The 13,477-nt window shown below is 44.5% G+C and overlaps 1 protein-coding gene across 1 annotated transcript in view; it reads right to left on the bottom strand.

Moving 5' to 3' along the window:
- The window catches only part of EMC7 (ER membrane protein complex subunit 7), a 31,018-nt gene extending 19,066 nt beyond the window's left edge, over positions 1-11,952 (bottom strand). The window contains exons 1-2 of the mRNA XM_077465017.1: positions 11,655-11,952; positions 24-143 (exon numbers count right to left, since the gene is read on the bottom strand). Of these exons, the coding sequence (XP_077321143.1) occupies positions 24-143; positions 11,655-11,857 (323 nt within the window). The 5' untranslated portion in view covers positions 11,858-11,952. The remainder of the gene's footprint in view (positions 1-23; positions 144-11,654) is intronic.
- Between the last annotated feature and the right edge of the window lie 1,525 nt (positions 11,953-13,477).

Raw genomic sequence — 13,477 nt, 5'->3', positions numbered from 1 at the left:
TAATCACAAATACTCATAATTACCTCATTTTTCCCTTTGATGTGATATCCACTCGGACTGGCTCAAATCGATAAGCTGGAGACACAACTTCTACTACATAGGAACCTGGAGGAACATCATGGACCATAAAGCTTCCATCCATCCTAAAAGCAACAAGCAATCTTGTAAATATTAAAGTTAAAAAATTGTTTATTTTGGACAAAGTGGGTTAGAACCTCATTTTAATTTTTTTTGTGCGGAAAAAATGCAGTAAACGGTGCTGGATACCAAATGGAAAATGGTTAGGAATCCTGTGGTTTCATATAAGATTAAATGAAGGTAAATGCTTTAAAAGGGATTGTAAACCCTTTGCGGTTTTTCACCTTAATGCATTCTATGCATTAAGGTGAAAAATCTTTTGTGCTGTAGCAGCCCCCCCGACCCCTCCCCCCTTTTTCTTACCTGAACCCGATCGTTCCAGCGATGGAGACGAGCCCAGCAGCTCCAGCCACTGTCTTGGATCCTCATTGGACAGATCGATAGCAACAGGTGACACTGGCTCCCGCTGCTGTCTATCAAAGCCAGTGACAAGGGACTCAGCAGCAGGACTGGGGAGTGTGCCCGCATGAGTGCCACCATGGACACCGGCTCTCTGTGGGGACACTTGAGAGGAGGAGCACCGCTGGGGGACCCCAGAAAAGCAGGATCGGGGCCACTCTGTGCAAAACAGAGCAGGCAAGTATAACAAGCTTTACAACCACTTTTAGTATGCAGGGAACTTACGTACGCTGAAGGAACCAAAGAAATAAGAACAGAGCACAAAACCATCCACCTAATATTTTAAGTATGTCCCCCTTTTGCTACCAAAACAGCCCCAGACCTCTGAAGATTTGCTGCGTTATCTGGCACCAATCTGTCAGTAGCAGATCCTTCACAATTAGTGTAAACCTCTTACAGATACCCAATGAAGTGACTGGCCTCAGGTAATACACAGTTGAAACAAATTCTACACAAGTTGTACCTGTAAAACCTGTAGCCTCTCTTCTCTACATCCATGCAGAGTATTGAATTTTAAAGCTTGCCTGAGGGTTCAGAAAAAAAGGGGGCGGAGAAATGAAATTACACTCTGCAGATCTCAGCTCTGACAGCCGATTGAAGGAAAGGGATACACCCCCCCCCACTCCTCCGACGCCCCCCCAGGAACAGAGCTGAGTAGGGCAGCAACTAACAATTATTTTCATAATCAATTAGGTGGTCGATTATTGTTTCAATTAATCAACAACCTTAAAATAAAGTGTGCTGTATAATTTAGTTAATATGAAAAAGAAAAAAAAAAAAAAGGCAAGTTTAATGCCTTAATATCATTACCCAGCTCTATGGTTAGGGAGCAAAATCTCTAATCCTCTCCGAGAAAAACAGACAGAAGAGATATAGTGTATATACTATTAGAGGTTGAATCTGGTATATATTTAACCACTTCAGCCCCGGAAGATTTGGCTGCTCAATGACTGGGTCATGTTTTGCGATTTGGCACTACGTTGCTTTAACTGAATTGCACGGTAGTGCAATGCTGTGCCCACAAATAGAGCTTTATTTTGGTGGTATTTGATCATCTCTGCAGGTTTTATGTTTTGCGCAAAAAAAAAAAAAACAAACGCAATAAGCATATATCGATTGGTTTGCACAAAAGTTTTGGCGTCTTCAAAATAGGGGAAAGATTTAGGGCATTTTTTCTTTTTACTAGTAATGTAAATATATCGGGACAGCAACATTATGGCAGACAGATCGGACACTTGACACATTTTTGGCACCATTGACAATTACAAAGTGATCAGTGCTATAAAAATGCACAGATCACTGTGTAAATGTCACTGGCAGGGAAGGGGTTAACACTAGAGGGCGATCAAGGGAGTTAACAGTTGTGTTCCCTTGTGTGTGTTCTAACTGTAGGGGGATGGGACTGACGGCCACCTGCAATGGCTTCCATGCAGACAGCACGTGTCTGCTTAACCACTTGCTTACTGGGCACTTAAACCCCCCTCAGTCCCAGACCAATTTTCAGCTTTCAGCGCTGATGCACTTTGAGTGACAATTGCGCGGTCATACAACACTGTACCCAAATGAAATTTTTATCATTTTTTTCCCACAAATAGAGCTTTCTTTTGGTGGTATTTAGTTACAGCTCGGAGTTTTATTTTTTGCTAAACAAACAAAAAAAGATGCAAAAAAAAAAAAAAAAAATCATGTTTTAATAGTTTGTTATAAAATTTTGCAAACGGGTCATTTTTCTCCTTCATTGAAGTGCGCTGATTAGGCGGCACTGATGGGCTGCATTGGTGGGCACTGATGGGCTGCACTGGTGGGCACTGATAGGCATAGTTAAGGCGGCACTAATAGGCACAGATAAGGCGGCACCGATGGGCACAGATAAGGCGGCACTGATGGGCACAGATAAGGCGGCACTGATGGGCACAGATAAGGCGGCACTGATGGGCACAGATAAGGCGGCACTGATGGGCAAAGATGGGCACAGATAAGATGGCACGGATGGGTGGCACGGATGGGCACTGATAGGTACCACAGATAGATGGGACTGATGGGCACTGATAGGTGGCTCTGATAGGTGGCACTGCTGGGCACTGGGGTGCAGCACCTGAGGCAGATTTTGGGTGGCACTGTTGGTGGCACTGCTGGGTGGCACTGTGGGTGGCACTGTGGGCACTGCTGGGTGGCACTGTGGGCACTGCTGGGTGGCACTGACAGGGGGGCACTTACTTTATTTCAGGATGGCACTGCGGGTGGCAGGTGGGCACTGGCAGGGGGCAGGTGTCCTTTTAAATTGCTGGCCGTGACCGGGACTGATGTCCCGAACACGGCCGCCGGCGATCGGCTTTTTTTTTTTCTCCTCGCGCTGTCAGCGCGAGGAGGAATACTAGCCGATTACCGGCTCCGTTTTATCACATGATCAGCTGTCATTGGCTGACAGCTGATCACGTGATAAGGGGTCGGGATCGACCCCTTACACGGATCGGTGATCAGGCGAGTCTCACGGACTCGCCGATCACAGAGCGCGCCGCGCGCGCCCCTCAGGGGGCGCGCAGGCCGCTCGTAACCGGGACTACGTCAATAGACGTAGTCCCGAAAATGTGGGTCCGCGCTATTGCCGTCATTTTGCAATAGCGCGGATCCCAAGTGGTTAAAGGGCTGATGTACAGCAAGTGGTTAAAGAAAAAAAAAAAAAAAAAAGAGGAATACTGACCATACAAAACAAGGTTGGTTCATTTTAAGAACATTCATTCGAGTCTCTAATCGATAGTGGGGTCAAATCGATGTTAGTTTCCCACCACAGCGATGGGAAAATTTGAAGGAGCAGAATAGAAAACTTATTGGTCACAGCAATTTTCAGACAGTGTATGTGGCTTTCTTTCAGAAATTACATTAATTTTAAGGCTGGGTTCCCGCATCGCATGCCTCCCGGCGGCAGTTCACACTGCCCTATGCGAACTGCGTCAGTGAAACGTTAATGACAACCCCCCAGGTCAGTTTGCATATCGCAGTGCGATCTGCAAACTCGGACAGGAATCGGATCGCATGGTGTGAACACCCATGCGATCCGATTCTGCTGCGAACCAAAAAAAGGGTCCTGTGTGATGCGAATTCAGCCATACTATCTGTATGGCTGAACTCGCATCGCACAGAGATCAGATGTGATTTGCACTGCAGTGCGAATCACATGCGATCTCAAACCGCAGCAGTGTGAACCCAGTCTCAAACTGAATATTAAAAGTGAAAATTTTCAAAACTACAGTCTTTCATTCAGCGAACGTACAAAGATTTTTCTTATGAATATTCTTGTCTGGAAATCGATAAGCAGCCTGGGGCTTGGTTCATACCTTTTGCTGTGCATATTTACTGCAAACAAAAAAAAAAAAAAAACAAAAAAAAAAAAAAAAAAAGCAAACCGATTTGCTTTGTCATCGACCGGTTATTATACAAATTAGGCCAATTAACACAGTGTCGCACCTGCTACATTAAAACCCAGCCCGTGATCGTTCTGGTCCGTGGAGATAAGTGCAGATAAGTGTCCTGAGACTGGGATCAAGAGGAGCACAGGAGAAAATGCACAGAGACTGTTTCCTGAACTACAAACTTTTAAGTAATGAATGCGGGCGAAGCGGAAGAGATTTAGGGATTGGAACTGAAGATAAAAGCCTAAAAACCTAAAAGATAATGTGCACTTGTGTGGTTTACAAAAACTCACTTCAGTAATGGTCATTCTCTATTGCTGTTGATAATGTTTATTTCTTTCAAAAGTTATTATTACCTTACCTTATTTTATTTTTACAGCGCACCAATTGGAGGCTTTGTTTAATTCTGTTTATCAAATGCTTAATTTAAGCAATTTTCTGTATCCTCTCTTTATTATTTAAACTGTTAGATTTTAGGAGATGAAGGGAAAAAATAAAATAAAAAAACCGCCCTAAAATATCGGCTGCAAAAATCAGCATCATATATCGGCCACCCCGATTTCTAAATATCAGGTCTTCCATGCACACACAGTCTTTAAAGTGATATTTATTTTTAAACAAACATGTTATACTTACCTGCTCTGTGTAAAGATTTTGCACAGAGTGCAATGATTCTCCTCTTCTGGGGTCCCCCACTGGTGCTTCTGGCCCCTCCTGCCTTCAGAGTGCCTCAATAACAAGCTGCAAAGTATATTATATTATAGAGTGCCGCTATAGCAAGCTGCCTTTAGAACCACTCATTTCCTGCCCAGGACTACATGTCGCATTGCTCCTCACACATTCACAAGTTCCCAGGCAATGTATGACATGTATGGGTGCTGCACTGTGTTTCCTGATATGTAAACAAATAGTGCAGTCTGTATACAGGCTAACTAATTGGCTGACCGATTAATCAATTATGAAAATAGTTGAAAACCATTTTCATAAACGATTAGTTTGTTCTGCCCTTGAGCTGAGGCTGTTAATCAGCTGGAGATCCCTCCCCTGTCACCTCTTGGTGTCAGGGTGTCAGTAAAACTTGTCAGAAGTGATTAAGAAAAAAAAAAAAAAAAAAAAAAAAAAAAAAGAGCAGACCAGTGTTCTTAACCACTTGATCTCCAGAAGATTTATCCCCCTTCATGACCAGGCAATTTTTTTGCAATGCGTTACTTTGACAGACAATTACGCGGTCATGCAACAGTACCAAAATAACATTTTTGTTCTTTTTCCCCCCACAAATAGAGCTCTTTTGGTGATATTTGATCACCTATAAAACATACTCAAAATAAAATATCGAATTTCTTCATAAATTTAGGCCAATATGTACTCTACTACATATTTTTGCAAAAAAATAAATAAATATAAAAAAAAAAAAAAAAAATCCCAATAAGCGTATATTGATTGGTTTGTACTAAAAGTTATAACATCTACTACATCCATTTTTATTTTTTTACTAGTAATGGCAGCAATCAGCGATTTATAGCAGCGGATATTCTGACGCTGACACATTTTGGAGACCAGTGACACTAATGCAGTGATCAGTCCTAAAAACTACGCACTGTCACTGTACTAATGACACTGGCTGGGAATGGGTTAACATCAGGGGCGATCAATGGGTTAACTGTGTGCCTAGCCAGTGTTTTACTATACTGTGTGAGGTGCTTTTACTATGGGGAAGATATTTCCCTCCTGTCAAAACAGTGATCTGTCTTGTTTACATAGGCAGATAGCCGTTCTGTTTCTCTGCCTAACGAACAGCGGGTACTAGCAGACATCAGGTAACGTACACCTGCCACCGTGCATCCTACCCGGAATAGTCCTATCATGTTTATATACACGTGATACGGCAAAAGAGGTACCCCCTTGTAGCAGTAAAAATGCTATAGGGCGGACTTTAAGTGGTTAATTGAGGCAAGTAAACCCTAGAGTAATATGCTTTGCTCATATTTCATGTCTGCGGTTTACAACTACTTTAAAAGTGGAGCTCTACCCAAAAGTAGGTACCTAGTTTGCACAGGTACACAGCTCCCACTTCCGCTTGAGTCACCTAGGCGGCCAAGTGGAAGTTCTTCTCTCCCCCTCCATCCCAGAAATCTTCTGGGACACATCCCAGAAGATTGTCCAGCCATTGAGAGGTCGCAGCACGAATCACGAATGCCCACTCGGCTGTGAAACCGCAAGCTGTCATGGCTGGGTGCCCACACTTGGGATGCTGGTGAGGAGAGAACCAAGGGGTCAGACGGCTGGATTGTGGGACAGGCGAGTGTGTTTATTAAAAGTCAGCAGATTCACTTTTTGCAGCTGCTGACTTAATAAAAAACACAAAACCAAACGGAACTCCGCTTTAAGGCCTGTAAGTTGCGAGGTGGGGCCTCCATGGATCAAACTTGTTTTTCCAGCACATCCCATAGAATAGATGCTTCATTGGCCTGAGAACTGGAGAATTTGGGAACCCAGTCATCACCTTGAACCGGTTATATTCCTCAAACCACTCTTGAACCATTTTTGCAGTGTGGCAGGACACACGATTCTGCTGAAAGAGGCCACTGTCAGCAGTGAAAACAGTTTCCACAAAGGGGTGTACTTGGTCAGCAACAATGTTTAGGTAGGTGGTGCATGTCAAGTAATATGCATGAATGGCAGGACTAAAGCACGCTCCATGTGTGAATGGACATACTGAGCGTGGCTTGGGAGCTATTTGGGGGCACTCAGTAAGGGCCAGGACCATCAGCAGGGGCAAAAATAATAAAAAAAAAAAAAAAAAAGTGTATCGGGGCTAAGTGGATATAGACCCGATTCATGAACTTTGACCCAAGCACATCTATCTGTAGTGTTCCCTCTCCCCCCCCCCCCCCCCCCCTCCCTTCTGCCATTTAGTTTCTCTGTTTTTAGCATGATAACTTCTGACAAGCTCTCCATCAACCAAGATAAGAGATTAGATTAGCAGAGAGTGCACACTGCGTCCCTGAGGCAACATCTCCTGAAGAGAAGAAGAACAGAAGACGGCGCCAGAAGACTGGGCCACCGCTTGTAAAAGAGCTAGAAGAAGGTGCGGTGGCCCGGCAAGAAGAACCAAAGAGGGGGACAAGACCCCCGAAGTCGGAAGAGGAGGGCGGCGGCGAAGAAGAAAGCCGGGCTCCTCCGCTAGTGAAAGAGCAGAAGATAGCGGAGGAGTCCGGCGAGAAGACCCACCCCGAAGACGGAAGACCACTGGAGCTGTGCAATAAACTATTTTAGCCCTTGTGTGTTTTTTTTTTTTGAACATTTTTTTTCACAGGTGAATGGGTAGAGGTACATTGTACCTAGGGGTGCAACGGATCAAAAAACTCACGGATCGGATCGTTCCTCGGATCAGAGTCACAGATCGGATCAGCAAATAATTTAATTAGCAAAAACCTGTGAAAATTCTACCACTAATATCCACAATCTCCCCCACTGTACCCCATACTCATTCACATAGGGTGGGGGGTGGGATCTGGGGGCCTCCCTATTAAAGGGGGCTCCCGAATTCCGATAAGCCCCCCTCCCGCAGACCCCGACAACCAACAGCCAGGGTTGTCAGGAAGAGGCCCTTGTCCTCATCAACACGGGGACATGGTGCTTTGGGGTGGTATGGCTCAGGAGGGGGGGGGGGCGCTCGTTCGTCCCCACCCCCTTTCCTGGCCGGCCGGGTAGCGTGCCTCGGATAAGGGTCTGGTATGGATCTAGGGGGACCCCCATGCCGTTTTTTCATATGCAGGTGCGACTTCCGTATGCGTTTTCTTTGCTGCTTGTGGCGACGGGAGCGGTTTGAATTTTTTTTATATTATTAAAATAGTGTTAAAAAAATTGGATCACTTTTATTGCTGTTACAAGGAATGTAAACATCCCTTGTGACAGTAATAGGTGGTGACAGATACTCTTTATGGAGGGATCGGGGGTCTAAAAGATACTTCAAAGTATTCAGATCACCAAAAATGGTGTATCTGAATAATGTATGTTTTTTAAAATCCAGTGCCATTGGCAGTCGAGTAAACAGGGAGCGACGTTGCTTCCGTGTTTACATCAAGGAGACTGGAACAAAGCAATTTCCGGCTTCATTCCAGTCTGTCACTAGCTGCCACTGGGAGGCCCGGGAAGAGCGCCGGGATAACAACCGAATGGCTTTTAGCCGCATCAGTGGTTATCCTAGGAAAGCCAATCTCCTACTCTAAACAACGGTACCAGGATGATGCCTGCAGCCACGGGCATCATCCCAGTATAACCCCCGAAGGTCGAGTACGCGCATCTGTGTACGCTTGGCAGGAATGGGTTAACTACTTGTCAGATGTACTGTGGCAAGGTGGCTTGGCTGCTCAAATCGCCATACCAGTACAGCAATTTGTACACTAGCATTTGTGGGCTCCCATTGACCGCGGGGGGGGGGGGGGGCGTGCCAACCAGCAGGTCCGGCGGACTCAATGTCTGCCGGCCGCCCACGATCGTTCCCTGCTGAGACAGAACAGGGATCTAACGAAGTAAACAACGCAGATCTCCATTCTGTCAGGGGATGACACGGAGCAGGAAGATGTGCGTTTCCCCAGTCACACAGTCCTCCATACAGTTAGTAATCACAAAACAGGGAACACATTTAACTCCTTGATCTCCCCTGATGTTAACCCCTTCTCTGCCAGTGCCATTTATACAACGTCAGTTAGGGTTGAAACAACGAATCGATTATGAAATTAAATCGATTAATCGCCCAGTAACATATTGGAGGTTAAAAAAACACAAAGCAAATAATCGCTACTGTAAATATTACTTTCACTGTTCTACAGTAAAAAAAATGATTATCTGCTTTTTTTCTACTATAAAGGGCTAATTTTTGTTTTTTTAACCCCATTATGTTACTAAATGTCTTAGACCTGGTTCACATCTATGTGTTTATTGGTGCTTTTTGCAGAAATGCACTACAGTTCATTTACATGGTTTCCTATGGGACACATTCACATCTGAAAGGGTCAGGGACTTTTAAAAAATGCAAACTGGTGCTTTATTGGCTCAATATACTTCAATGGAGAAGCTGCAGAAAAGCATGTAATGCGTTTTTTAGGGATGCACCGAATGGGTTTTTTGGTGCCGAAACAGATACCGAAAATGAAAAATACACTAGGCCGAAAACCAAAACCAATACAGCACCGATACCGAAAATGACTGTTTTTAAAAAATATTTTTATACGGGAGATGGTCAGAGACTGGAGGCATGGTACCGAGGGGTGGTCAGAGACTGGCGGCATGATAAAAAAAAGATAAGTGTGTTGTGCCCTGTGCAGCCAGTGATGCAGCGAAGAGAGAGGAGAGCCGCCTCCGCCGTCTGGTTCAATAAAGCGCCGGGAACATCACAGCTTTAATTTCAATAGCTGCGTGGTCCCCCGTCATGCGCCATCGCATACAGCCCCTTGGAACTGTGATAGACAGATCACCCGTCTAATCTGGACAGGTAATCTGTCTATCACAGTTCCCCGGACAAGAGGGAGGGGCTGTATGCGACGGCGTGTGACGGGGGAACACACAGCTATTGAAATTAAAGCTGTGATGTTCCCGGCGCTCTACTGAACCAGACGGCGGAGGCGGCTCTCCTGCGTTATAGATCTCCCATGATGGGCGGCACCAGGGGTGGTGCTCCGCCCCCGTCCCATTTTCGGCTGAATTATCGGACTTTTTCGGTCAATATGTTTCGGTGGCCGAAATTTCGGTGCATCCCTAGGGTTTTTGCAGAAATTTGTGTTTTTTTTTAATCTGCAAAAAAAAAAAAAAATATATATAATAATAATAATAATAATATTATATGCAAATTGCAGTAAAATCACGTGCGCAAAAAAAAAAAAACATACAGCAAAAAGTACCACAGAAACAGATCAGAAGCAAACTGCACAGGTGTGTACCGAGCCTTATGCTGGTCACACAGATCAATTTTCAGATGAGAATATTCAGACGAAAAGTCGTTGTACATTTGCTGAATGAAAGAATTTTGCTTGAAATTTTCACTTGTTTTTAACATTGTTTTTAAAATTAATGTAATTTCTGAACGAAAACCACATCCACTTTTTTTTAAAGGTTATTAACCGATTAATCGAAACAATAAAATCGGCCAACTAATCGGTTATGAAAATAATCGTTAATTGAAGCGCTAATGTCAGTGCATATTTTAAGCACTGATCACTGTATTAAAGCGGGAGTCCACCGGGACTCCGCGTTTTTTTTTTTTTTTTAAAAGCCAGCAGCTACAAATACTGCAGCTGCTGACTTTTAAATAGTGACACTTACCTGTCCAGCGCGCCCGCGATGTCGGCACCCGAAGCCGATCGCTCGCTCGGCTGCCGGGTCCCGCCGCCATCTTGGGTATGGGAATCAGGAAATGGAGCCTTTCGGCTTCATTTCCCGGTTCCCTACTGCGCATGCGCGAGCCGCGCGGCGCAATCCGGACGGTCCCCGCTGCCTCTGGGAGCTGTGTGTTTCCCAGCAGGCAGCGGGGCACTTGCTGAAGGGGGCGGGCGCTTGCGGAACGGGGGCGTAACCTACGCTCGTTCCGCAGAGAGCTAGCCCGGAAGTGGGTGCAGTTACCTGGATTATCCAGGTAACTGCACCCCCCTCCCCCCTGAAAGGTGCCGATTGTGGCGCCGGAGGGGGGGGGGGGGATTCCGATGAGCGGAGGTCCATTTTAGGGTGGACCTCCGCTTTAATGTCACTGGTTCCCAAATAAAAGTTTTGAAAATGTCAGGTGTCCAATCCGTCCACCGCCCTACTAAAAAGCACTGATTGCCGCAATTACTAGGAAAAAAAAAAAAATAAGTAAATATATATTATACATTTTTTAAATTTTTATTTTTTTATAATAATGTCATAAATCTATCCCCTATTTTGTAGACACTAACTTTTGTGCAAACCAATCAATATACGCTTATTGGATTTTTAATTTTTTTTTTAAAGCAAAAATATGGTTAGAAGAATACATATTGGCCTAAACTGATGAACACTTTTTTTTTGGGGGAAAATGTATTATATCAAAAATATTGTTTTCAAAATTTATGGTTTTTTGTTTATAGCGCAAAAATTAAAAACGGCGGGTGATCAAATATCACCAAAAGAAAGCTCTATTTGTTGGAAAAAAAATAAAATAAAAAAATAGAATGTCAATTTTGTTTGGAGACAACGTCGCACGACCACGCAATTGTCTGTTAAAATAACGCAGTGCTGTATCGCAAAAAAAATAAAAAATGGCCTGGTCATTAAGCGGTAAATCCTTTGGGGGCTGAAGTGATTAATTCATTCACTGCATTAATGTCAAAAACTTCCCACTACTTGTGCTCTCTCCTCTCAGAACACAGACAGCGGCGGGAGCCCATGTTGGTCAACTTCTGTGACATACGATGGGGGGGGGCGGCGCGAGAGAGCGCGCGCGCGCACACACACACACTGATTTCAATGACCTGCAATTAGCGCCTAAAGTTTTTTGTTGCATTCATTCTTGCTTTGTGGTTATTAGGAGTGAATGGCACTGCTAACGTTACGCATTTTTACAGCTTTTCATAAACACGCAATTTTGTGCACGTTTACGTAGCACAAAAAGGTATGAACGCAGCCCGAGCATTGAAAAAGCAAGTCTACACCATCCATCAAAATGAAAGTCATGGGGCCCTTTAAACTTACCGCAGGAAGCCAATATAGTCTTCTCCGTCTACTAACACACGGGCCCGGCTCACCCACTCCTGAGGCCTCACTCCAGGCACGACAGCTCGTCCTTCAACCTTAAACTTATCTCCCCCAAATCCCGAGCTTAACGTCTCCAAATCAGCTGTGCACAGCGACGAGAAAGCACAGAGTAATAATAATCCTCCCCAGCTGAGATCCATCGCAAACGAACACTACTACGCCGGTTCTGCACTTGCTTCTTCTTCCGGACCTGGACTGGAGATCTTATCACAAGAGGACACAAGGTTAAGGCGGAAATGACTTAATTTCCTTAATAAAAATACTGTGGTCTTCGGGAAAATGGCCGCCGTCAATGTACACATCATTGTTGTTGCCTGTTGGTTGTTTTTACAATACACTCACAGGAAAAAAACAAAAAACCTTTAAGTAAAACACAGCATTTGATAGTGGTCAGTTGTCATTTCTGATTAAACCGGGAGTGCCGCTGTTTCTTTTTTTTAAGTCAGCAGCTACAGATACAGCAGCTGCTGGCTTTTTAAATGTGGACGATCGGCTCTCGGGTGCTGCCGCCGCCGCCATCTTCAGTGTGGGAATCAGGAAGTGAAGCGTTGCGACTTCACTTCCCAGTTCCTATTGCGCATTCTCGAGTCGCGCTGTGCAATAAGGACGGTCCCTGCTGTCTCTGGGATCCGTGTGTTTCCTAGCAGACAGCGGGGGCAAATACACACAGATTCTGTGGCTATCTATGCCAGGAAGTGGGTGCAGATACCTGTATTATACAGGTATCTGTACCCCCCTCCCCCCTGAAAGGTGCCAATTGTGGTGCCAATTGATGAGTGGAAGTTCCACTTTAGGGTGATTTGACTTCAGCAGCTTTAACCTTTTCCCTGCCAAAACATTTTTTTTTTAAAGTTTTTTGGCATGCAAAATAAGTACAAAATTTCAGTAAAATAACACACTAAAATGGAAAATGTAATACTTACCTTTCTGTAAGTTTCCTTTCCTGGTGCCTATCCATGGTAGCATACGCATGGTTGGTTGCTCCACCCCCAACCAACAGGAAATAAATTAAGTCTGATACCCATCTCAGCGAGCCACAGAGCCTGAGATGGTCGATTCCTGCCCCTCCACAGCTCAGCACTCCAGTGAGTGTAGGGGGGCGGGGCACAGCGGAGAGCTTCTGATTGACAGTCTGCAGCTCTCTGCTCGGGGAGCTGTGAGAACTGAGCCATCCGCATTGTTTGATCGCTCGGTTCTTAGTGCAGAGGCCTGGACCAATGCTGCATCCACCTAGGTAAGTGTGATTCTGTAAAAACAAAACAAAAAAAACCCCATTCTTTTTTAAGGATTATATAAAAGGGAGAGCATATGCTGCCATGGATAGGTACCAGGAAAGGAAAATTACGGAAAGGTATTACATTTTTCGTGTTCCTGGTGCCTCCATGGCTGCATACATATGATAAATAAATCGCTCACAGAGAGGGTTCCTGCAAAAGTTTTTTGTTTAATTTCGATTACAAAGTAGACAACTGTAAAGCTTTTTCCCAAGTCACGGGAAGTAAGCGCAGCTGGATACAGGATGTCATGATAGTGTGTCATGATATCCACATCAAATAAATATATATATGTATATATATGTATATATAGTGACTGTCCATATATAAATTCAGTGCAAAGCATGAATATCTGTGATGTTCAGAGTTGTATTTTCTTGTATCAAAAGGGGAAAATTAAAGCCTCTTACCAGACAGGATGGATCCCAGATTATAGGGATCAAACACGCATGTTATCAAGGTAACCACCTGCGATATTCCACTCTG

Source organism: Lithobates pipiens, unplaced genomic scaffold (genome assembly GCF_037356315.1).
Source record: "Lithobates pipiens isolate NorthernLeopardFrog02 unplaced genomic scaffold, aLitPip1_a1.2 Scaffold_30, whole genome shotgun sequence".
Classification (NCBI taxonomy): Eukaryota; Metazoa; Chordata; class Amphibia; order Anura; family Ranidae; genus Lithobates; species Lithobates pipiens.
This window is presented reverse-complemented; position numbering and strand designations above follow the sequence as displayed.